Source organism: Crocuta crocuta, unplaced genomic scaffold, assembly GCF_008692635.1.
Source record: "Crocuta crocuta isolate KB4526 unplaced genomic scaffold, BGI_CrCroc_1.0 scaffold288, whole genome shotgun sequence".
Classification (NCBI taxonomy): Eukaryota; Metazoa; Chordata; class Mammalia; order Carnivora; family Hyaenidae; genus Crocuta; species Crocuta crocuta.
The window spans coordinates 701,244-728,889 of NW_027532607.1; the positions used below are offsets into that span (position 1 = coordinate 701,244).

At 37.3% G+C, this 27,646-nt stretch overlaps 1 protein-coding gene across 3 annotated transcripts in view; it reads right to left on the reverse strand.

The window, feature by feature from the left end:
* Positions 1–27,646, reverse strand: part of KANSL1 (KAT8 regulatory NSL complex subunit 1) — a 174,694-nt gene that overhangs the window by 12,190 nt on the left and 134,858 nt on the right. For all 3 annotated transcript variants that reach the window (XM_077780285.1, XM_077780286.1, XM_077780284.1), the window contains 3 exons: positions 18,832–18,941; positions 17,845–18,040; positions 1,268–1,439 (listed from right to left, as the gene is read on the reverse strand). In XM_077780285.1, the coding sequence (XP_077636411.1) occupies positions 1,268–1,439; positions 17,845–18,040; positions 18,832–18,941 (478 nt within the window). The remainder of the gene's footprint in view (positions 1–1,267; positions 1,440–17,844; positions 18,041–18,831; positions 18,942–27,646) is intronic.

Below are 27,646 nucleotides of genomic sequence, written 5' to 3' on the forward strand. Positions count from 1 at the left end.
GCAAATAAAACCTAGTATGAGAGAGGTGCTTTGTAAACCATTAAGAACTATACAAATAAAGTCTTTAGGTATATGAGCTATAATCCAAATGCAAGAGAAGGTAAAAGCCAATGACCCTGGAATCTGAAGTACACAGGAAGATGTGTTAATGTTTTCCCCTCATTATGTTTTAAAGTTTATTTACTGCTCCATCACTCCTGACCTAAAATAAAATCCTGCCTAGCTTTCTATCCATAATGGTTCAAGTTTTCTAAACATTATCACTCTTACTAGAAGTCATATCATAGCAGGAATATTAGATCATGCCCTTATAGTCAAGGGACTGTACAGAACAAGACCTGGAGCAATTACAGGATTTAGGTGGCCAAGAAAGAATTCAGTCATTTGAAGAACACATAAAGAAAAGGGAATTATAGTAAACCCATGTTTGACCAACTGTTAAATAGAAGAGGGCTTTCTCTAGGATGGGCATCAGTAATGATTATTTTTTACAAATAAAGTTTTAATGCAACACAGCCATGCTCCATTTGTTTACATACTGTCAACGCTGCTTGTGTTATAGTGGCAATGTTATATAGTTGCAACCCGGGCTATATATATATATATAGGAAGCGTGGCCTACAAAGTTCAAATTATTTAGCATCTGTCCCTTTAAAAATGTTTATAAATCATTCATGCTAAAAGCTTGGTTTTTTTTTTCATACCATCAAGTAAATCTTAAAATCCCACACTAATTCCTTAGACTCTTATTTCAATTACGCTCCTTTCAAAAACTTGTACAGACTACCTTTGGGTGTGATGAAGGACAGAGTAGGGATAAAACATGGTTCCTTCTCTTTGTGTAACCACACCCTGCAAAGCCAGCACAGAAGCACAGTAATACATACAGCCCCAGTAGGAAGACATTCTCTCAGAGGAGTGCTGCCCTTCCTACTTACACCAAGGCACATAGACAATATATTTTAAAAAGATCTACTGGAATATAATGGACCAGGCTGCTGTGGCTGGAAGCAACTGTCTCTAGGCCCCACCCACAGCCACTTGCAAGGCTGGGGGAAATCTCTCTCCTGGCAAGTTGCAATCTTTTAGTAGCACATTCTGGTCTGGTGGATGTGATGCACCCTATTTGCAAAAATTCTAAGGGACTGTGATGAGTGAAACGGATTCCCTGGATAGCACGTAGGTTGTACCAGGATCTTGGATGACTTTCTTTCACTTTGAATCCTTTAAGTCTTATTTAAACTTTATATTCTGTGGCCTTCCTTACCATCTGGAAATGCTAGAACCGGGTGAACACAAGAGTCCAATTGGGAAAGGCGTTCCAACAGAGGGGCTTCGTAGTGAATTTCTGGGGGCACGGTGATGGTGCTGCCTGAGCCACACAGTGCGCAGGAGGGGTTCACGTCACAGCCAGAGCGCATTGTGCTGTTTCGGTGAACCTGTGAAAAGCCAAACAAAACACAATTCATTGTCTGACAAAAACCCAGCTCTCACTCATTATCCCAAAGATTGAAAAGATGCTTTCTAGATACCTGTATGACACTACTAATCAGAAATTTGATTAGTTAGAAGATTCTCTTTTTCCCAACACTCTAGCCTTCAAAGCAATTAACTTGTTTCTTCTTCGATGATGAAATCCATTTACTTGCAGCCCTAAGTGCTCATCTAGGTGCCAAACTTATGAGCTTAAAGCTACTGAAACTGTGCTGAGAACACCTTATAAAACCTGAACATTTCCACCACGCTGGAAGAGTAGGTGCCTCCTGATTCCCAGGTGGACAGGACTTGGTCTCTTCAGCAATTTCATCCACCTGAGGGCCTGAATAACCAATCACACATCTCCTGTGCTTTTCACAACTCCTTCTAAAGTCTTTCAGGTAGTCTCCAACAAAGTGACAAGTTTCCCCAGACTACACAGAACTCATTAGCTCATTTAACTTATCCTAAGATCCACTGCTTTAAAGTTCATGCCTAAGTAATGAAAATAAATTTGGTATGGTAAGTGTTCATACCCACAGTCTTTGTGTCATATTAAATCCACAGGGACAGAAATTATTCCCACTAAACTTCCTTTGTACACATGTGGGTAGGATAAGAAATAGCCTCTCCTGCTAAGTCCACAGTGAAATCTAAATCTTCAAAAAGACTTAATTCTGTTTAAAAAGGGGGGTGGGGACTTTTTTTTTTTTTTTTAAACAATTTTATGCTCTGAGGAGAAAACTTTAGGACATGCTGAAGGCAGGATCCCTTAGGCTTTGGTGTCAGGGTAAATAAGTTCAGCATGTGCCAAATCATGATCCATAAAAAGTCACTTGGGCAGCAGACAGTTCTAGAAAAAAAGGACCTGCCTGTGGAACAGCACCATGAGAAGGGATGCTCTGAGCAAGGGTAGTATCAAAATCTGCTAGCAAAGGGGCACCTGGGTGGCTCAATAGGTTGAGCATCTGACTTCGGCTCAGGTAATGATCTCATGGTTTGTGAGTTCGAGTCCCACGTCGGGCTCTGTGCTGACAGCTCAGAGCCTGGAGCATGCTTCAGATTTGGTGTCTCCCCCTCTCTCTGTCCCTCCAATTATGCTCTGTCTCTCAATGATAAATAAACATAAAGAAAAAATTTTAAAAAAATCTGCTAGCAAAAAGGCTGTAACAACTGTAAGAGCTGCATTTAGGTTCAGCACAAACATCTTTTTAAAAAAAGATGTTTCTTTTTGAGAAAGAGAACAAGCAGAGGAGGGGCAGAGAGACAGCACAGGAAACAGAGAATCTGAGGCAGGCTCCTTGCCCTGAGTGCAAAGCCCAACATGGGGCTTGAACCTGTGAACTGTGAGATCATGATCTGAGCTGAGGTCTGACGCTCAACCAACGGAGCCACCCAGGTGTCCCTACACAAACATCTTTTGAAAGCTGTTTGCCTTTACAGACATGTATAGGAGAAAGGTAAAGTGAGAACAATGTGGTCTTCATCAATATTCCCCAACTGTCTCCTTCTTGCCACCATGAAGATGGGTGGCATGCAAAGAAGGGGTTGTGAAGGTTAGACTGGGTAACATGCACTGAGGTAAAATAATTCTAATAAGCTGCAATTGTAGATGCCACTGAAAAAGAATTATACCAACTGAACAGGACAGTACTGTGTAGACAACATTAACCAGTACTATTTTGGGAAAAAATATCCCTTGCATTCTATTTAATCAGGGCTGGCTTTCGGAAGAGATAAAGAGGTAACGAGAGAGAACATATGTTGACACAGACAAAAACCACACACCACACAGTAGATCAACAGGAGGATCTAGGTAATTAGTTAGGATCTAAAAATTATACCCAAATTTAAAACATTAAAAAGAGATTACAAAAAGATAGTAAAATCAAAATAACCAATCTTAAAATGGAGGTATGTTTTTTCCCTCATAAGCTAACTCATGACATCAAATAGCTCTCTATATGAAAAATGAACAACATTTCATTTTATGGCTAGTTTACCCTTGAGTCAAGAGATGAGGTATAGAGTAAAAATAATATAGCAAGAATAACAAAGTAAAACTAGAAGATTAAATTAAAGCTGAAATTGCCAAAAGAGGAAACACATGCTAGAAACTGCAAATTCCTTTTCTTTCTTCCTAAACCCAGGTGGGCCGGACAGGAACAGACCAATTAATAATCAGGTAAACTGTAAGACTGGCTTAACAAAGAGAAAAAGGAATAAACGCAAACGCAGAAGAACTCAAAAAAGCACTAGTTAAGTGAAAAACTGGAAACTGTGTGTGTATATGTGTTATGCGTGTACACTTATGCATTTCTATGTTTAAATGTTACATATTTTTGTATTCCATCAAATAAGGGAATACTGTATGCATGCCTATAAAAAGGTAGAGGCTCAGACAAGTGTATTTCTTTGGTGACGGCTTTAACATTAAAGAACTGATAATCGTCTATACAATTAAAATGGCTGATACTGACACAAAGAAATTACAATTCTATTGTCCTTTGAGAAAAATAAAAATTCTAACTTAAAACTTGACTAAAGCTTTGTGCACACATATAATTCAAACATCAATCTGACTTTTGAATGAAAACCTACAAAGGAAAATATTAATAAACAGAAGCTAGACGTATATAAAAATATCTTTAATACAATTATTGAAAGATAAACTTTGAACTCTTTTGAAGGACGGTTTGGACAACTTTAAAATTACTTCACTCACACATGCTTTGCATAAATCCACAGCTAGAATTTATCCTACAGCTATGCTTATTAAAGAACACAAAGACACACATTCATAAAGAAATAAAATGCCAAATTATATGCATGAACCTATTTTTTAAAAAATCACAATGTATATTTTACAGTAAGAAAATAAATTTTAAGGGAAGCCTGAGTGGCTCAGTCAGCTAAACGTCTGACTTATGCTCAGGTCATGATCTCACAGTTTGGGAGTTTGAGCCCCACCCTGGGTTCTCTGCTGCCAGCACAGAGCCTATTTCAGATTCTCTGCGTTCCTCTCTTTCTCTCTCAAAAATAAAATAAGCATTTAAAAAAAAAAAAGTACCTTAATACTTTAAAAAAAAAAAAAAGAAAAAAAGAAAAGGAAAGACAAATTTAAAACACAACAAATATAAATGACCAAACCTGAGCAGGTGGAGATTTCTGGATGTCAAGATTATTCAATATTAGTAAACCAATTAACACAATTTTATTTGTGTATTTAACTGCTCAATTATCTCACAGCTATATAGGCACCTGAGTTCAAAACTGAGCTCCTGCTCTTCCCAATTTCTAGCTGCTCAGTCCTAAATCTTTGAACTCATCCTAACTCCCTTCTTTACTATGCCCTATTGTCCAATCATGAAATCCTGTGGTCTCTATCTTCTAATGGTATCCAGAAACTGACTGCTTTATGCCATGTCAACTGCAATTACCCTGATCTAAGATGAAGTTTTTAACTTTTTAAATGTTTATTTTTGATGGGGTGGGGGTGGCGGGGNCCAGGTGCCCCTCTCATGTGAATTTCTTAAATACCTTCTAACTGGTCTTCTGGTTTACCCCTCCTACTAACGAATCAAAATACAGAAGTAGGTGTAACCTTGGCTTACCAGTCCTCAGCTCAAAATGCTTCGGTGGCTCATCATTTCATGAGGAATGAGAGCCAAAGTTCTTGCAATGGTGCACACAAAAGCTTTATACCATCTGTCCCCTCTATCGCCTCTCTGACCTCATTTCCTTTTATTTCCTTCTCTCCTCGCTCAGTTCCTCTGACTGCTTTGCTATTTCCTCAACATGACAGGCAAAATGCCAGATCACAGGCCTGTGCACTTGGCTCTTCTATCAGTTCCATGGTCATTCCTCTTAAAATGGCTCTTATTTAGAAACATGTAAGTGGGGGAAAAAAAGATTCTATTCTTGATTTAACAATAAAAAAAATACTCCGGACTAAGCTTAAAACTTGTAAACACAAAGCTTTTTAAAACTTTTTATTTATTTTCAGAGAGTTCAAGTGGGGGAGGGGCAGAGAAAGGAGGGCAGAGGGTTGGAAGCCGGCTCCATGCTGGGCAGGCTGACAGCAATGAGCCTGATGTGGGGCTTGAACTCATGAACTGCTAGATCATGATCTGAGCTGAAGTCAGATGCTCAATCAACTGAGCCACCGAGGTGCCCCCTAAACACAAAGCTTAATTTTTAAAGCTATTAATAATCTACAAATTAATCTATAATCTTAAACTCAGTAAGGTTTTGGTAGGGAAGGAGAAAAAAGCAAACAAGATTTAAACAACCTTAAAACTGCAACTGAAAAAATATATGCTTACAGGGAAAAGTCCCCATAAAATTTCTAATAAGCAAAGATAGAGGGGAGTGATTTGCCATACCACATATTAACAATATTTTAAAGTCATAGCAATTAAGATATAGAAAAGTTAAACAGAAAGAGAACTAGACCAACGTATACATGACAGCTTTCTCTGTAGCAAAGATGTAATATTTCTAAATTAATTTAGAAAAAAAAAAAGGAAAAGATGACCAATAGAAAACTGCTTTCAGGACACTTCCACAGTCTAGGGCTCACACAAAGCTCCTAGAGAAAACATGCCTTCCCTGACCTTTGGCCCAAATGAGCTCACTGTGAAACATTATACATCATACAAAACAAAGACTGATGTGATGCAGTCAGCAGATGCAAAAATGGGGAGAATCTGCCCTCAACGAGCTAGAAATGGATTAATTTTAAAGTAATCCCTACATCCAACATGGAGCTCCAACTCACAACCCTGAAACCAAGAATCACATGCTCTACTGACTGAGCCAGCCAGGCGCCCCTGGAATTGGAGTAATTTGAAAGCAATTTTAAAATAAGTATATTAAAGTTGTTCAAAGAGATAAAGGAAGGAATGAACATCATAAAAGAACAGGAAAGGATAGAAAAAAAAAAAGATGTTTTTAAAAGTAACCACAAACAAATTCTGAATGAAAAGCACACACTCAAGTAAGAAAACAAAATACCAAAAAACCCCCAAACAACTGACAGGTTTGATAGTAAACTAAATACAGCTGGAGAGAAAGCTGATGAATAGGAAGAACCGACCCAGAAGGTGACTGAAAATAACACACAGCAAGACAGAGAGCTGGAAATGGGAACTATAAAAAGAAAGAGAGAATTACAAGATCTATAACAATCTAATAGACATTCCATATTAAAAAAGAGAGGAAAAGTTTTATATCCCTTGATATGTTAAAACATAGAAACAAAACTGAAAGTAGGGAGCTGTGTCCAACTTCAACTATGGTCCAGATCTTGCGGTTCGTGAGTTCAAGCCTCACATCAGGCTCTGTCTGTGCTGACAGTCTAGAGTCTGGAGGCTGCTTTGGATTCTGTGTCTCCTCTCTCTCTCTCAAAAATAAACAAACATTACAAAATTTTTTTAAAAAAACATGTATACATTCACACACAAAATAAAGACTGACTTTACAACTCCTAGGCCAGTGTCGGAAGGCTATTAAAGGAAGCGCTCAGCAAGAAGGATGGTTAAAGTTGGATGTAAGAAGCCACCATGCACAAGTATGAATTTACAGATGACTGATTTGGGTGGGACTAAAATTAAAGATAAAATATTAAAGATCAATAATAGATGAGAAAAAAATATGTTTAAAAACAGGCATTCTATGCACGGGGAATGGGGATTAAGGAGGGCACTTGTGATAAGCACTGAGTGTTATAAGTGATCAATCACTAAATTCTACTCCTGAAACCAATATTACACTATACATTAGCCAACAAGAATATAAATAAAACCTTAAAACTAAAGACATACATAGAGGAATTCTAAAGTCCTCCTGTTCCAAAGTAGCAAGAAATGAAAAGATTCAAGTAACCCAACAGCAGAAGCATAAAAACAAGGAAGAGAAGACTTAAAAAGCAAGTATTTACCAAGATACCTATTTAAAGTAAAATCATTGCTAGAGACCAAAAGGGGAACAATAAAATGATGAAAGGAAAGATGGCAAAGAAGAAATAACAACCATGAACTTGTATGTACCTAACCAGTAATCCTGGAACTATATGAATACATATGCATTAAAAAAAGAAGAGGAGGAGGAAGGAGACAGAGAGCTGGAAGGGAGGAAGGGGGAGGGAGGAGGGGAGGAGGAAGAGGAGAAGAAGAAATGGGAGGTAGGGAAATGGGCATTAAAAAAAGGAAGAGGAGGAGAGAGAGAAGAAGGAGGAGGGGGAGGGAAGAAGAGGAGGAGGAGGGGAAGAGGAAAAGAAGGAGATGAAGAAAGAAATGGGAGGTAGGGAAATAAGAGAAGTTGTTTAAAAGTATAAACTTGTATTTGAGTAGGTAAAGAAGTCTTGGAGATCTAATACACAGTATAGTGATATGAAGACAATACTACTGTATTAGAAACATCAAATGTGCTAAGAGACACCACAAGAAAGAAATGGTAATTGTGTTACATTATGGAGATGTTATTAGCTAAGGCTACAACTGGCTGACACACTGCAGTATCAAAGATCAAATCAACATGCTGCATACCTTAAACTTATTCAATGTTACCTATCAAATATATTTCAAAGACAAACAGAAAGCAGACCAAAGGAGACAGAAGATATGGACACAATGATGAAGCCCAATATAGAAATTAAATTTAAAGCTGTGAAGTTAACAAACAGGTTATGGATATACTCACATTCAAACACTGTCTTTTTTAAGGAAATGGACTCTACAGTGAATTTTTATAAACTCACCAAGTTGCAGAATACGTACACCATGATGGCATTTATATAAGCTTTTTAATGAACATTAAACTAAACAATACATACTGCATTCTGCTCATGGATACACAGATGTGTAGTAAAAATCTAAGAACCTGAACTGGGAAATATACATACCAAATTCATGATAATGGTTACCTCTGGGGAAGGGAGCAGGTAGAGGAGATGACAGAAGATAAAAGAAACATTAATGTTTATTGTAAATTATTTTTTAAAAAAGATAAAAAGTCAAGATATTAACATTTAAGGTGATATGCACAGACGTTTGTTACATCATTCTTTATACTTTACAGAATTAAAAAAAAAATAGGGAAGGAGGAAGTTAAACCTGTTAAGTTTTTCCATACTCAGGGAATTCAAATTCTTCACACAATGAATTCAGTGGTGCAGAAGAGCTCCAGAAAATTGGCAGTGGGATTAAAATGTGGTTCAACTATTTCCAACTACAGCACAGGTATGCTAAGTATGAAAGTTGCTGAAACCCAGGAATTGAATTAGGAATAGCACCTTTCCAGATTTAAAACTGAGAAAAAGATTCAACCATCACATGAGTAGCAGAGACAAGGCACAATGGCCAGTGTACTGAGTAGAATAGTACCCCTCCTAGACCCCACCCCAATATTCATTCCCCAAGCAGACACACAGAATGTGACCTTATTTGTAAACAGGGTTTTGTGAAATGTGATTAATACTGAATTAGCTTTAAATCCAACAACTGGTGTCCGTAATAAGATGTGGGGGTGCCTGGGTGGCCCAGCTGGTTAAGTGTCCGACTCTTAATTTCAGCTCAGGTCATTATCTCACGGTTCATGGGATCGAGCCCCATGTCAGATTCTGCACTGACAGTGTGGAGCCTGCTTGAGATTTTCTCTCTCCCTTTCTTTCTGCCTCTCCCCTACTCACACCCTCTCACTCACTCTCTTAAACATTAAAAAAAAAAAAAAGACGACGACCACCATGTGAAAACACAAAGACACAGACACACAGGGAAGATGATGGTTTAAAGACAAACGCAGAGGCAGGCCAAGCAATGCTAAGGACTACTAGCAACCACTAGAAGCAGAAGTGGCAAGAAAGGATTCTTCAGAGAGCCTTCAGAGGGAACAAGGGCTGCCACCCTGATTTCAAACTTCCAGCTTCCGGAACTATGATAGGAAACAAATAGACCCAGCTACTAAATTTTTCTAGTGATAAACACAAAGTCTGGAGAAATCAACTTATCTTTTAAGAATAAAAGAAAGGAAAAAACCATGACTGTGGGGACTATGAGTAGAATACTGCAGAACAAGGGAAAAGGAAACAAATCTGACAAATTCAGAAAAAAATATACCTCTGGAAAGCTATTAAACAAGTATGGCAAAATAATAATTAATCAAACTTCCCACATCTCCAACAGAGTCAAAGATAACACAGCCTCTATGACATGGAAACAGAAAAGATGAAAGGGCAGTCAGATGACATAAAAAGGAAATACAAAATCTGAAAAGAAAAAAGATAAAATCTTAACAACCCTTGGTAGCAGAATTAGAACCTACCTAAGAGGAACTATAGGTCAGACTGATGATCTGGAGAATTAAAATAGGACATGAGCAGTAAACTTGTCTTTCTTCCTTTACACTATGGGAGAACCGAAGAGAGGAAAACAATGACAGATATGTTAACAGCTAACATCTGAATGTTTGTTATGTTCATCCAAACTAGATCAGTCACTTCCTACATTAACTGAATGATTACACTGAGGAGCAGGTATTAAGAGCTAAACAAAAAGAATTTTAGGAAACAATAATATAGAGATAACTGGACTACTTCAGTTTGCAACTGTAAACTCAGGGGAACCAAAAACCAAAGTTGTAACAGAAGAAAACCTGATAGAGCAAGACAAAAAAACCCGCAGCAATATCCACTGCAGGTTTGCGATGATGGAAATGTTCAATATTTGTGTGACTGAAAGACAGTAGGCACTAGTCACATGTGACTACTGAACACCTGAAATGTGGCTGTGCCTCATTTTTTATCTTCATTTTAAACAGTTACATATGGCTATAGTAGCTACCATACTGGACAGTACAGAGCAGAACTGGTTACCAATATAAAGGAATGAAAATAAGATCATTTGAACTCTATGCTAAAACAAAACAACAAATAATCACCTTCCCCCACTGCCAAAAGACAGTGAAACAGTTTTAAGGGACAAAGGTTATGAGTTAAGAACCTGAAATATGGTCAAACTTGTTCTAGTCCTGAAGAACTACAAATTCAAATTAAGAACTTAATAAATGGGCATAGTAAGGTATAAAGAGGACTATCAATAAACAATGAAATGTTACAATCAAAATAAGCCTAAGTAAGCCTTTAAATCCAGTTTTAAAACTGAATATAAAATGAAAAACTGTTTTCTGTTTAATAAAATCTCCATTAAAATCAGAAGTTTTTGAGATTAAAAAAAAAACCCACCTAAATTTGCTTTTATGATGTTTCAAAACACATACAAAAAACAAATCTTAAAAGTAAATGGGTGAGAAAAATCACATACTGTATAACGTTAGTATAAAAAAAAGTAGAATGGAAGGCAAAAACTACTGGAGATAGAAGCCATAAGTCACTAAGATGATATGATTATATAGACACTAGTGACATTAAAACAAAAATCAACATAATAGGCTACAAATACAAGCAGAAACTATAGAAACCTCACTTAAATCAAATGCTGTAAAAAATAGTAATTAAATAACAAAAGGCTTAAAAAGAAAAACCATTTAGAATTTGGAAACTCAATTTGTAACTCTTGGGGAAAAAACTAAAAAACTCAAAGGCANAAAAACAAAAAACAAAAAAGAAATTAAAAAAAAAAAAAAAAAAAAAAAAAAAAAAAACACTACACACATCAAAGACTATGAAATGCCATCCAAAAACTACACTCAGAAGAAAATTCAAGAAGTTCTATTATTACAGAAGAAAAGAACAGAAAATAAATTAACTAATAAGCATTTGAATAAAGGCAGAGAGGAGGGGGAAAAGATCAAGACCACAGGAAGAAGAAATTACCAAATTACCAGCAAATAACTGATCTTTGAAATGACCAATAAAACAGGAAAACTGCTGACAAGATTAATCAAGAAAGAGAAGACAAATATAATTCAGACTGAGAAATGGACAACCACAGATAAAAAGGATTTAAAAAATTAAAAATGCTTTGTATAAAATTCTGTATGAGTTAACTTGAAAAATCTGATAGATGGATAATAGGTGCTGGTCTCAGTTTTTGCCTTAATTTCCAACAAATTTTAAAGAAATTCATACTTCCCAGAAAAATGCTTTAAAGTTTTGCAGAGCATAGAAAATGGTAAAGTGTCCCAATTCATTTTAAGAAGTTACCTTACATCAAAGTTAATAGTGAACTTCTAAAAGGAATGAGATGCCTCACTACGATCAACTATTTCTTAACACTGTTCTGAAAGTATATCTACTCAAAGAAAAGGAGTAAGATGTGTATAAAGAGGTATCACATTGTTTGCTGGTGAGACAGACAGCCTATCTAGAAAATTAAAAATAATTAACCAGAACACAGAGTTCATATAAGTGTTCAATTACAAAAATCAACAGCACTCATAAAATAACACCAACAGAAAAGATCTCATTTGTATCACAAAAATATCAAGAATGTGGGAAATACAGAAGAACTGAATGAAGAGATAAAATACATACATGAAGAAATTCTATGTTCCTTTAATACTATAAATTATATTAATTCTCTCTGAAGGAATTTCTATTCAAAACTCAATGCAATGCACATGGACAAATTCTAGTATCAAAACTCTCTACTCATCATTCTCTGTTAATCATAGAGTATTAGTTCAAAGCACTGAAAAAAATTATTTTGGCCTGAGGACAGTTTACAAATAAAGTATCAGAGCTTCAACTTCTATTTATTTTATCTCAGTCTTTCAAAATTTATTTTGTGTGTTTTATAATGAACTACAATTTTCCATATGGCATTCCTGCTCCTTCCCAAAAGTTCAACTAGTACTGAAAAGTTAGGCCTCAAAAATCTATCACAAGAATCTGGTGTCAATAAAGAATGTATTTTATTTGGTACCAAATTACTCACTTTTAATACAAACTCATAATCATTTTAGTTCTTGAGTTCTAAACCAAAAATGTCATGACACTAGGCCTTAAGAGAATATCCTATTGAGATGTAATGTCCTGTTATGTCCTCAAGTGTGACACACGAGGAAGAAGTGGAGGACCACTTTAAAGAATCCAACTTTAAAATTTAACCCAGAGCAAACACTCCTGTATAAATATCCTCCAACACAGACTATAAAATTCCAAAATCACACCACAATGCTGTCAAATCATCTGATAAGAAATGCTACCCCTATGTTTATGTCAGCATTATTTACAATAGCCAAATTATGAAAGCAGCCCAAATGTTCTTTGGTAGGTGAATGGACAAAGAAGTGTTAAGTAAACACACACACATGCACAATGGAATAGCCATAAAAAAAGAATGAAACCTTGCTATTTGCAACAACATGGATGGAGTTAGAGTATAATCCTAATAAGTGAAATAGTCAGAGAAAGACAAATACCATATGATTTCACTCATATGTCAAATTTAAGAAAAAAACAAAACAGAGACACACCAAGAAACAGATTCTTAACTATAAAGAACTGATGGTTACCAAAGGGGAGGTGGTGGGTGGAATGGGTGAAATGGGTGAGAGGGATCAAGGAAGGCACTTGTCGTGATGAGCAATGGGTGATGTATGGAATTGTTGCATCACTGTATCATTTACCTAAAACTAGTATGACACTGTATGTTAGCTATACTGGAATTAAAAAAAAATTGTATTGATCTCAAAAAAAGATGAAAAAGAAATGCTACTAAGGCCAATCCAAAAATCTCAAGGCATGTTATTTTTTCATTAATAATACTAACTGTACTGGGACACTTGGGTGGCCCAGTCAGTTAAGTGCACAACTCTTGATGTCGGCTTAGGTCATGATCTCACTGTTGTGAGATCAAGTGCTGCTTCATTAGGCTCCATGCTAGGTGTAGAGCCTGCCTGGGATTCATTCTCTGTCTCTGCCTCTGTCTCTCTCTCAGCGCCCCCCCCCCCCCTCCCNTGTACTATGATACACTTAATTTATAAAATAACTTTACCTAACAAAATAAAAAAGCAACCCTATATTGGCCCCGTATTTCTTTTAAAAGTTTTATTGATTTGAAATTTCGGTATATAGAAACTAATGTTTTAGACAAAGCTATAAATATCTACACCTCATAGAAGCAGCCAGGATAGGAAATAAACAAAGTGATAACATATTATTCAAATTTGTCACTTGAGTGTTTCTTCACTGGCCTAGCTAATTGCTAACATGAACCATACCAGACCCCTAAAAGTGATGAAATACATAATAAAGAGCAATACAGGCAACTTGTTATCATCTGTACTAATATTACAATAAAAACATGAAAACAGGAAATACCTCTATGTTCTCCCCAGATTTCCATGGAAGATGACCCCACTCTCCCAATCTCAAAGCTCTGCGCTCTCCCAAGCCTGATATTCACTTATAACACCCTAGCGAATCTTCCTTAGGATCAGTTTTGAAATCTAATGCATCCTGAGAGCTTTGGAGCCTTCAGCCTATTATTTTCCTCTAGGATTACTATTGTCACTAGTCTTTCTTTCTTTTTGACCCCAGTCTCTCTTATGGCCAGTCTCTCTCATGGCATATTCACCTCATAAAAAATAGCTTATGGGGCGCCTGGGTGGCTTAGTCGGTTAAGCGTCCGACTTTCGCTTAGGTCATGATCTCGCGGTTCGTGGGTTCGAGCCCCGCGTCGGGCTCTGTGCTGACTGCCAGCTCAGAGCCTGGAGCCTGTTTCAGTCTGTGACTCTCTCTCTCTCTGCCCCTCCCCTGCTCACGCTGTCTCTCTCTCTCTCTCTCTCTCTCTCTCCTAGAAATAAATAAAACATTAAAAAAAAAATAGCTTATGACACTTCACTGCTCAAAACTCTAAAATCTAAAATCAACAGTTTGGTCATTTAAAGTCTTTCATTATTTACGGATAGGTCTCATTTCTGTTTATTTCCAACAAGTTCATCTTACTAAAACCTTTATTGTAGTCATTGAATTTAAGATACAAGTGACATAAAAACAGCCTTTTAGGGGCTAAAAGAAATGTGCTACTACACTAAAAGTACATCTCAACCATAAGATATATCGTAACTTCAGAAACACTGGTAAAACTTTTTTTTTTAAATGTTTTATTTATTTCTGAGAGAGAGACAGCACGAGCAGGGGAGGGTCAGAGAGAGAGAGGGAGACACAGAATCTGAAGCAGGCTCCAGGCTCTGAGGTAGCTGTAAGCATGAAACCCGGCATGGGGCTTGAACTCAAGAACTGTGAGATCATGACCTGAGCCAAAGTCGGACGCTTAAACGATTGAGCCACCCAGGTGCCCCAACGCTGGTAAAACTTGATAGAATAAAATCCCAGCTGTGATTCAACTAAGATGACTGTCTGGTAAAACTGAATGAGTTCCCTAAAGTGATTTTTATATTTAGTTCTAGAGTACACTAGAGATAATTTAAAATATGTAGGTAAGCCAGTTAACACTGACATTAAACATGTGTTTTTTATATTCTCTACTCGCAAATATACTAGTAACCATCTCTCTTGGGTAGGAAGGAACATGGTGAGAAGGGCAGTAAACAAGGGTGATTTGAGTTAATCCAGAAACATGTAGTTGCTGTTTTATTAAGATTCTCTTTTTTAAAAAGACTTGGAAGCAAATCTTATTACAGTAAGTTATCAATGCTATTTACCAGTATCAGAAAATGGGTTCCCTGTTACCTTCTTTGCTATCTGGGCTCTGTCATTAGAAAGTAAGCTCCATGGAGGCAAGCAAGCACTTGTTCACCAATGAAACCTGAAGAATACCTGGAACACAGTGCCTGGCAAAGCCAGCACCTCAGGATGATAAAAGACAAGATGCCTGCTCAACAGCAAATATCACTGAGCAAGGAGACACAGTGAGCAACCAGACAGTGCCTCTAATGCTGTCAGAACTCCAGTTATTTCTGTTATAACCAGCAAACGGTTTATTCCCTAAACTCAGTTTGTTTCTTTTGTCTTATTTTCCATGTAGCTTACGTTTGCATGTCAGGATGATTGTGTTTTAGAAACGGACACTGGGGAGAGTCTGGGTGGCTCAGTTGGTTAAACATCTGACTTCCGCTCAGGTCATGATCTCGTGGTTCAAGCCCTGGGACAGGCAGTGTGCTGACAGCTAGGGCCTGCTTCGGATCATGGGTCTCCCTTACTCTCTGCCTCTCCCCTACTCATGCTCTATCTCTGTCTCTCTCTCAAAAATAAACAAACACTAGGGGGAAAAAAAAAGAAAAGAAACTGGTGTTGGAATCAAAGGGTCTTTAGTATGCGTCGTCTGTCTCTTCACAAGTACATTCGATTTTAGGCACAGACCAGAAGAAGCTACTGTCAAGAGCAACAAGGAAGGACTGCTACCATACAGATAAAAAGGAATCTAGGAGGCCACCCTACACCACAAAAATTTTTTACAAAATCCCTAGATGTCATGACACAGTGGGACTAGCAAATTGCCCAGAGGAAGGACACTACCTCCCCTTGAGGTTTTTCTTGTTTGCTTGAGGTTTTGTTGTTGTTGTTGTTAAAAGCATAGAGACATGATCAAAAACTACTTTCTTACATTTGACAGCAATATACAGTTTTCTTGCTTTCTCAATATCAACTCTTTAACCTCTGAGAAAAAAATTTTGATTTATAGGACTATTCATAAAAAATTGAGACCCAAATGTCAATGTGAGAAACTTGCCAAATAACTTTCTCTTATCCGGTATTTTGGTAATTTAGGCATTCTAAGGAACAGACATGAGAAAAATGGTACAATCTGATAGTTACTTTTTACTATACTTTCCTGAAAAACAAACAAAAAAGATCAAAGCAAGGTTATACATTCCAACTGCACACTATAACAAAACAAGCCAAGCACTGAAAATCCACTGTCTAAACAGTAATAGTTCTAACAATTCTCTCTCCTCTTCGTCATCACTTTCTCATCAGCAAATCTATTGTAATACTAGCTCTATCTTAAGATTGCCCTTCAAATAATCGATTTCTCTGCTCTCCTTTACAAAAACATTCTTTGAGCTATCCAGAACATTTCTCAACTGAATATTTCTCAATTGAAGCATTCAATTCTCTTTAATGCTCTGAACATATCTCAACTCCTTGCGCCCCCTTCTCTCCTGAACCCACTCCACTCCAAGCAGAATTTTGCTCTTCTCCCTTGAGTTAGCAAGGCTGCTCACCCAGATCTCGAACAACCCTAGCCCTCCATGCACGATGGTCAGTCTGCAGCCGTCCTGTGCTGGGCCTGCCTGCAGCACCTCAGACACCACCCCTAGCTCCTCACTGACACCCGGTCTTCATTTGCCTTTCATGTGTCTTACTCTTTTCGGTTTCCTTTCACTTCACCAGTCACTCCTTCCCTGTCTCTTCTTTACCCTTGTAAGGCCTCAAAACCCAATTCCATCCAAGCTCCCTAGCAGTCCCTATTTCCCTTTGTCTGTTGCATTTTTCTTCCTGGCACTTAATGCTATAGGACTTACCATTATACTTAATTTATTATTTTCTGTCTCTACCCATTAGAATATTTCAGAAGGGCAAACATTTTTATCTGTTTTTGTTTAGTGCTGTATTCCCAGAGCATAGAACAGACCCAGCTCACTGTAGGAGCTCAATATTTGTTGAATGAGTGAACAAAGCAGTAAAATAGCCACTTTGTACCAGTAACTTATCAGGCAGACACTCCAATGAGCAAGTTACATACATTTCATTTAACCCTCAAATCACCCAAAGAGGTCACTGAGGCTTGGCGGGGTGGGGGGAGAAAAGGGTATGGAAAGGGGAGTAAGGGAGTGTTAAACACGCTCCAAATCACAAAACTATTAAGTGGCAGTGTCATGACTCAAACCCAAGTTTATCCTCTTTAAAGTTAATGCTCTTAACCACTGCACTGTATTAATTTTGCTGAAGCATTATTTCATTAGTTTTGGAATAAATCCAACTCTGCTATTTGAAGAGGTAGCACTCAAAAGTTTCCTACACTTGTGAACTGACCTCCATTCATTTAGTCACATAAGTTTAAAAATTTTAAGGAAGATTCTTATTTGAAAGGAAAACATGCCATTTTCAGTGATAACAGGATAAGTAGGAAGCACATCACCCTCCTTCAAAGTGCTGATGGCAGCACCCAAACCTCTTCTCCTCCATTTCTATTAACAAATTCAAGTCAGTGGTTTCCAAATCTGAAGAACCATCTAGAAATTTTTTGTTTTTCTGAAAACAAGGGTCCCAGTCCTAACTTCAGAAACCAGTATTTTGTCAAGCTCCCCAGGAAACTCGGGTGGTTAGCCAAGTTTGGAAAACACTAGTTAGAAGAGCTAAAGTTGGCAACAGACTAATAATTCTATCTGAGCATCTGGCTCATTGTTTAACAATGACCAAGTCTCACTGGTACTGACCTTTCTGGAAAGAGGAACAATGCTGTTGGGTCGAACAAGCCTTCGTTTCTTACAGCTCAGTACAGGACGTGTTCGGGCTGCCACACAGGTGCCATCGGTTGATGAAGAAACTAGATTCAGTCTTTGCTTTTTTTGTAATTGTTCCTCAGCATCAGAGATGTCACCTGGAATGTGGTCTGCCAAGATAGGCTGAAGACTATACAAGGGGAAGGAAGAATATTCACTTCTCAGTAGACAAGGAAACAAAGCCTTTGATATTGGTTCAACCTACTCTGCTTACACATGTTCACAGACACAAACAAGTTCTAGAACAGATGCATGTCACTTGATGCTGGTATCTGCTAATCTAAGTGTGTGTGTGTGTGTGTGTGTGTGTGTGTGTGTGTGTGTGTGTGTGTGTGTGTGTGTGTGTGTGTGTTTTAATGTCTGAACAGTGCAAGTCAGTAAGTGACAAATTCAATTTCCAAGTGATAAAGTTCTCTTCTACAAAAGAAACGAAGAAAATCTGTAGAAAACTGCAACTAGTAAGAAAAGGATTAATCCTGCAAACGTTAATAATCTGCCTAAGAAACAGTTGTATAGAATTCAACTTTTAGGGATGTGTACATATTGTTCACTTGTAGAGGGATTCCTTCAACTTTCATAAATACAGATTTACAAACACAGCCGTTAGGGATCTAATACTGTCCTAGAGTGAAAGATTTTATGTACACACTTCTGAAGAATTCTACCAAGACGAGGACCAACCATAACGACTCACAATAACTGTAGGATCTTTTTTTTCTCTCTTAGGCTACAGTAAGTAAATAGGAAATACATTAGCATGCTAATTCAAGTATACTTGCTACTGCAGGATGCATGCACAATATTATTAAGCAATAAGGTTTCTGACTTTAAACCAGGGTTGGTCCTGGCTAGGGATAACTAAGAGTCCCAAATTCATCATTTACTAGACTACTGAGCATAGGAAGTAGACACAAAACTTACGTGTTAATAACTCCATTGACAGGTCTCAATGCTCCACATGATTTGGTAGACAATGACTCTGAATGACCAGAGGCACCATGATTTTCCAGCGGCTGAGAAACAGACTCGATCTACATAAGGAGAAGAAAAATAAAAATACAGTATTATTATGTGTTATAACATTTAACCAACAGTATCCAGACTGAAAAGCAACACCATTTCATCAGTTAAACGAACCACCTAAAATGTCTGATGATCAAAATAAAAAACAAAACTCGTATGAATGAGGAAAAAAGAAAATTAATTAAGAGAACTGGTTTTGCTTTGGGGTGAAGAAGGGTAAGGAACCAAAATATTTAACGGACTAATAGTAAGTGCCTACTGAGGAGGAAATGACTTAATGATGCCACAGAACAGAAGCTTAGCAAAATAATTACACAGACAGAAGAGTCTTTGACTAATAAGGGTCAGGAGGGAGGAGAGAATCCCAAGCCAGCTCCACAACCCTGGGATCATGACCTGAACCAAAATCTAGAGTCAGATGCCTAACCAACAGAGCCACCCAGGGGGCCCCAAACAAATTTATCTTTCTTACAAAAATCTGAAGAAAAAGCACAGTCATCTGTAATCACATGACCTACAGATAACTACTGCTAATAGCCTATTTTTTCAGGTCTACAGATACATATATATATATATTTAAATGCTATTAATCTTCAATATGAATTTTACTGATTTTCTTAGAGGAAGCTACACTTTCCTTAGGGGCAATTCAGCCCCCAAATTAAAACTGAAAGCAACAGAGAAAACGTTATTTAGCACAGAATTTTGTGTCAAAGATAAAGCAGCACACAGCAAGCAGTCAAGAGCATGAGCCTCAGAGAGGGAATGGGCCTAGGTTCTAGTCCCAATCACACAAGAAGGCACTGAATAATCAGAGGACCATGGGATATTCTATAATCACACTGAGATCCAAAAGCAGGGCATTCAGGCAACTAGGTTCATCATTTATTCCCAAATATAAAGCGCTTAAAATATTAACTCCAATCCTCCAATAGCATTCCATATGGAAAAAGAAAAACACAACTCACAGGACATGTAATTTTACTTAAAGCTTCTTAAATATCTTCACACTGCCTTAAATAAAAGTAAACATTCTCTATCCTGCAGTCCAAAAGGCTGCAAAGACAGAGGGTAGAGATACATTAATAAATACTTTACAAATGTTAAACCCACATACTAATTTAAGCTTGATCACTACTACTGCAGTGGTTTACATCATTAGTATTTCCAGGAAACTAATGCACGACTCACCTATCTGTCTTCCAATGAGAAACTGTAAAAAGGATCAAAGAATTTTAAAGGCTCTCCTATCCAGAAAGCAGGAGCTATTACTGAGCTTCTCTTGAATTTTATGTGGTATTCAGACACACTCTGAGGGTACATGCATCCCACAGCCAGAAAGTAAAGAGCAGAAAAGCTTCAGTGGTAGAGAATTTGTTAATTGCCCTTCTCCCAAAAGCAGAGGTTCACGGGGTCACCTTTTGAGAGTTAAAAGTAGCAAGAAGAGTTAGAAGTGATTTCTTCCCTGACTGAAAGGGCTAGGTATATGGGAAAGAATTCAACTTTTATTCCTGTTTCAAAATAAATTACTTTTTGACTTTATATGGATTACTTCATGTTTCAAGCTCATCTCAATGATACTCAACATAGTCTTGCTTAAAATCACCAAAATATTGCTGGCCCATAAACAGTGTACCAGTCATTTCCATGAACTAGCAACATGGCCAGGAAAATGTGCTAAATTGGGGGTGGAACCTTCTGAAAATTCCACTTCCATTAAGTTACATAGCGAGGTTTCCATTTCTGCATATATAAAATGGGACTATTATGTGCCTCACTTTCCTATGCCTCTATACTGAAGTTAAAAGAAAATATATATAATTATACAAACATAATTTTGAATTTTTTAAGTTTGTATTTATATATGTATGTATGTATGTGTTTGTATTTTATATACATATGGATATAAATACGTTATCTCTACATTCAATGTGGGGCTTGAACTCATGTTTTTGAGATTAAGAGTCATATGCTCTTCCGACTAAGCCAGTGTGGTGCCCCAGAATTGTTTATTTTGAAAATGTTCAATCAGCATAATGCCTAAGATTTATATTTGCCTATACCATTGAAAATAGGCACCTAGAATCTAAAGAAATATAATAATTGCAAAAAAGTCATAAATTCTTATTATTCAACTTATTTATCCACAGTTTAATTTATCTAAATAGTCCTAATTAGTCTTTAAAAAATATATACGGTAGAGCAAATATCCTCCAGCCAGTATCTACCCATCTACTCTCTATCTCAAAACCCTTGTTGGGCCAATGTATCATTCACTGAACCTGGTGACTGCAAAACTTCAAAAAAAAAAAAAAAAAACTTGTTCTTGCTTAACCAATGGTAGGAAGATTATACCTTGGACTGTTTAAAAAGAAATAGCAGTAGTTTACATTTTTAGCATGCTTTTCTTCTGAGAAAGCATTTATCCTCTGACTTGTTATCACTATCACTCCACAAAGTAAGGAAAGGGTAAAAGAACAAAGCTTATTTTACAAATAGAAACAAATAATGTAGTCATCTATCAAAAGCCACAGAAGCAATTATTTTGCTAAAACAAACAAAAGAACTTCAATTTCAAATATTTACCCAGTAATTAATTACCTTTCCTGGAAGAAAAAAGGGTAAACAAGAAAATATACTTGTTACCTGCTCATTTGCACAAAAGAAATAAAGGAATGGTAATCCAAAAACTAATGAAAATGGCCCCCTAAAGGAAGTGGGAACATGAAGGAAAGAAAAGGAAAATGGGAACAAGGCAGTAGGAATGATGGTCTTTTGTACAGCTTGGACTTCTAGAACTGTAGTAATGCTTCACATACTCAATAATAATAATAATAAAGGTCAACTAACTATGTTAGAAGAGAAAACGTGGAATACCACAGTATTAGAATAACTACAAAGAGGCAACAAAAACCTAACTGCATTACAAAACAATTACATATCACACTAAAAGGATAAGGAAATAAAACTAACTGAAGTATCTTCAGCAAATAGTATTCTGACTGCATGTCATGGGGCAAAGATATTGTACACAATATTGTACTCTAGTTGTATTTCTCACAAGGATATGAAACAGCAACTATGAAACTACTTTATGTGATAAAAATGAGTATCAATGAGGAAGGTTGTGGTGCTGAACTGGTAAAAATAATGAACTTACAGTTTTTAATACATATACAGCGGGGTAAATAAACACTGATACACGTGTGTGCATGCACGCATGCTTTAGCATACATGTATGTTTCCCAGCTTTGTCTGTTGGGAAGTCCTGGAAGCAATGATACCAAGTAGCAAGAGCACAACTTGTACTCAGATCTTGGTTTCTAAACACTCTTGTCCAGTTAAAAGAAACAGGGCTGGAACAGGTAAAATACAAGAGGAGGTCAGAACATCTTGTGGTGCCTCAAAGTGAATACTCAATAAGAGCATGTTGAAAAGACCCCAGGACACAATATGAAAGAGGCCTGATAATTGAAAAATTATCACTTGTCTCAAAAATTGAGACAAGTGAAGCATGCATGAATCATAACAGTAACAGATTATAAATCCATAAAATGAAATTAATATCGAGGAACCCATTTCTGATATAAACTACTGAATGACAGAATACATACATAAATAAATGAGGGAGAAAAGACAGCTTTTTTCCTAACAGAATTCCAATTAACAAATGTGGAAAACAGAAAATCACCACTTAGTAAACACCACAGTAATAACTGTTGCAGGCAAAACCCACCGGTGGATGATAAAATTGTGGAATAAAGTATAATGAGCAACAGAATATTGCATAATAACTCCCTAGGAGACACATTCATTACAAAGGGAAAAATACTAACTTTACAGTAGGGAAGGCTGATAGGCACCACCTTAACCAAACCAAGTGAAAAAGGTATCACCACCACCACCACCACCACCATCATCATGTACCCCCAATATGGCGGACTGAGAAGGGCACAGTAGCACTTCTATGGTGTTACTTATAAATGCATAAGCTCTAATAAGGAGAAAACACCAGGAGACTCTAATTGGGGGAATATTATACAAAATGACATTAAGGTCATGAAAGAAAATGAAGACTGAGGAACAATCACAGACTAGAGGATATTTAAAGAGATAGGATAACTAAAGGCAGTGTAAGATTTTTAAACCTCCCCTACCTCCCTCAAAAAAACATTAGCCAGAAAACAAGTGAAATTTGAATAAAATCTGAATAGTACTCTATCAATGTTAATTCCGAGTTTTATTCTTTGTACTCTGGTAATGCAAATTAACAACACTATGGGAAGCTGGGTAAAGGGTATGTGAAGACTGTGTGTGCTACTTTTGTAATTTTTCTGTAAGTTTAAAATCATTTTTTCAAAGTTTTAAGAACGAATGAAGAAAAGTTTATCCAGCATTAATAAATAAAGCAAATTTCATTCATACCCAAATGTGGCAGTCTATAGCTTCCTGTCACCTACAGGATAAAGTATACAGTTCACTAAGATAAATACAAAATCCACCATGAATTGGCCAAATCATCCAACACTCCATCAAAGAAAAGTATCTGTAGTTCCTCTATCACGTCAGGCTCTCTGAAACCTCTTTCATATCATATATGCAGTACCCTTACCCCCCGTCAAAACTCACTCTCAGCACCATCCGTCAGCAAATGCACAGGGACTCAGTGCAAGTACAGTACATTCTTCTCTATTACCTTTCCTGACCTTCCTTAGAAGGGAGAATTCTTTCCCCCTAGACTCCTCTGTTAGATGCCTGTTGCACGATTATGAAGCCCTCAAGGGAAGATACCTGGTTATCCTAATAGGTGTTTCCTAGACACACAGCACAGTCTGGAAGAGCAGCTTTTTACCAAACGTTTATTATGGACCAAACACTGTTACATGCACGTTGTATTTCTTCAATAGTTAATTATCAAAAACTCTAAATAAGTATAGAAACAGAGCCACTCTTAACTAAGAACCCTGAGGGCAGATGTACTACGGAAATTTATATAGACTTTTAAAAAGTCATACACTGTATGTACTGGGTAAGTGCTTCAAACTTAAATATAAATCCAAAGCCAAAGAGTGTAAACCCAAAGAGTGAATTGTAATGTAAACTACGGGCCTTGGGTGATTGTGATGTGTCAATGTAGGCTCATCAACTGTAACAAACATACCACTTTGGTGGGGGCTATCGACAATGGAGACTACCCAAGGTAGGTGTGCCATGCTGGGGCAGGTGGTATATTAAGAAATCTCTATCTTCTGCTCAATTTTGCTATCAACCTTAAACTGCTCCCCCCAAATAGTCTTAATTTTTAAAAAATCAAATATATTAATATTTCTGCTTCAAAAGGTATGCATAATTAAAAATGTAAAGTCTCATCAAATATCACTTCAGGTCAAAATTTGTCACCAAATAAGCTTGATGCAGACCTTAGGGAAAACCACTTCTAGTTCTCATATTATCGCTGGAGTTTGGAAATTCAGATAAGGGGATTTGGACCTGCAGTATCGTTCCTACTTTGCAAAAAGAAAGTGTGTGTGTTGGGGGGACGGGTAAGTAGTGCTCTATAAACACCAGTCAGGTCAGGTTGGTAGTGTTGTTTGGATCGTTTACATTCATGTTTGTTGTTTAGCAATTCTGTCAATTACTGAGTTACAAATGTGAAAATTTTGAAATATAATTATGGATTTGTCTATCTCTTTAATTTGCCTATATTTTATGCTTCATGTATCTGAAGCATCCACCTTTATGACTTTTCTGTCTCCTTGATGAAATGACCCCATTATCTAAAATGTCCTTCTTTTCTCAGGTATTCCTGTCTTAAAAACTATTTTGCTAATATTAATACACACACAGTAGCTTTCTTATGCTTACTGTTCATAAAGTATTATCTTCCTCTGTCCTTTTATTTCCCATAGATCTGAGTTTCCAACTGGTATTATTCACCTTCAACCTAAAGAAACTTCTTTAACATTTCTTTCAGCGCACATACTCTGCCCACAGATTTCTCTCAACTTTATCCAAAAATGACTTCACCTTTACTTCTAAGGCTTTTATGTCTTTTGGTCCCGCTCCATATTTTAATGATCCCATTCCATTGTTTTCTGTTCGCCACTGTTTCTGAAAAGAAGTGACCAATCCTTATCAACGCTCACTTATATGGAATGCATCTTTTTTCCCTCTGGCTACTTGCAAGATATTCTTCAGCTTTCATTTTCACCATGTTATATTTCTCCTGCTAACTATTTTCTGAGTTTCTTCAATCTGTATATTTATCTTTTTCATTAAAATATCCAGCCATTGTTTCCCCAGTTCCACCCCCTACCCCCCCGCCACCTTCTGGAAGGCTAACTATACATATTTACGGTTTCCTCAGCACTATGTTCACTTCTGAGCAGTTCTCTGTTCAGTCTTTCTGTCTTCTGGTTGGATTAGTTTCCATGGATCTGTTATGGGCACTGACCATTTCTTGTGTAAGTTTTCAACCTGCTATTTAGTATACCAATAAATTTTTTACTCGGATACTGTACTTTTCAATACCACAATTTATGTTCCACAAGTTCCATGTGATTCTTTTTCAGTTTTCATTTCTCTGGTGATACTTCCCCATGTCTGCTATCTTTTACTTTAAATCTTCAAATATATTTCTATAATTTTTGTAAATGCCTTTATTTTTGAGAGAGAGAAAGAGATAGAGTTAGTTGGGGAGGGAGAGAGAGGCAGACAGGATCTAAGCAGGCTCTGTGCTGTGTGAGCACAGAGCCCAAAGTGGGGCTTGAAACCCATGAAACATGAGATCATGACATGCACTGAAGTCGGACACTTAACTGACTGAGCCACCCAGGTATCCCATCAAACCTATTTTTATTAGATGCTTTAAAAATTCTTATTTAATTCCAGTATGAGCCATTTCAGGATCAGTTTCTATTATCTTCTCTCCTGACTAATGAACACAGTTTCTGTTTATTGATGTCTAATGAATTATTATTGTATAAGATATTGTATATGATATGTTACTCTGAATTCGGTTAAATTTCCCAGAAGGACAGTGATTTTTACTCTAGTAGGCAAAGTTCTAATTGGTTAGAAACCAAATGAACATTGATTTTGTGTAACTAGTTTCATGTTTTCACAGAAACCTTGCAGAGTTTATTTGGAATTTCTTTTTTTATTTTTTTTTATTTTTTATTTCTAGGAGAGAGAAAGAGAGAGAGAGAGAGACAGCATGAGAAGGGGAGGGTCAGAGAGAGAGGGAGTCATAGACTCTGAAAGAGTCATAGACTCTGAGCTGGCAGTCAGCACAGAGCCCGATGCGGGGCTCGAACCCACGAACCGCGAGATCATGACCTGAGTGAAAGCCGGACGCTTAACCGACTAAGCCACCTGGGCGCCCCTATTTGGAATTTCTTAATCCTACGGTGGATGAGTCCCTTAGTCCTGGGAAAGTCTAACTCCTTAAAGCATGAGCCTTCTTTGGTTTCAGTGTAAGGCCCAAGTCGAAGCTTTTGACCAAGTCATGTTGGAATTCAAGCTCCAAATTCTGTTCTTTGCTGCAGGGGGCAGTGACTACATTCTCTACTCCGCTCTTTCAGCCTACCAACTGCTGTTTTCTACTCAGCTCTTATCTAAACTCCACTGAACACGTGGAGACCAGGGGTTAAGTTAGCTGAAGAATGTGACAGTGATTTACACAGAATGTGGGACTAAGCCCTCTGCCCCCATGAGTCCCTCTTTGCCTCTATTTCCTCCCTCAGTTTCTAGCTACTTGGCAACTATGACCTCCATCCTCTGACAATATGAAAGCTAATGAGATGGTGGCTATCTAGTTGAGTTCTAAAAACCCTGTACCATAGGACAGAAGAGGCCCTGTGAGAATATTTTGTCTGAAATTTTGTTGACTTCTTCCTACCTAGTAGAAATAGGCATAGGTTCCGAGTTAGCTCTTTTCACTCATTAATTCTTAACTGGGGGAAAGGGGACTACTAATTATTCAAGAGAGGGAGTGGGAGGACAAAGAAGGAAAGGGCGTGTTTTAGAACAGGGCACAACTCTCATAGCTTTAGACAATCCCCCTTTCCAGGAACACACCCTTTTTGTTCAGAAGGCTTTTTATTTCATATCAGAGTTTATTAGTGCAGCAGTTGACTTTATCAGCACCCACAGATGCAAAGCCAGAGGCCCTTTGTTTCTCTCTTCTGCTTACTTTTACCTTTCAAACTGCCTTTAGTCAGAAGTCAGACTGAAGTTTGCTTTAAGGGGCATTTTTTTAGGAGTTCCTCCCTTCTTCTACCTCAGTACTCTGGTAGAAAAACAAAACTCGCTCCATCTCAGGGAACATTTCCTACTTGTCTCCACGGCTCAAAAAAGGCTCACTCATGCATCCAGTCTCCAAAATAACTTAGTTTCTGTAGTATCTGTACAGTGCTCATACCAAAGCAGATTACGTATTAGTTCTGTCAAGAAACACTCATTCAGTTTGGAAATAAGGCAAAAAGATTAAACTCCTTTCAGTGTAACACTTGAACATCATCTAACAAGTCCACCAAAGGGTCATATGACTCTCGATGAATTACTTAACTTTGTATTAATTACTATTTATACAGGATTAGGGTTTAAATGCCTTAAGGTGGATGTCTATTTTTATTATTTTTATTATTTTTAAAAATGTTTTATTTATTTTTGAGAGAGAGAGACACACAGAATCCAAAGACAGGCTCCAGGC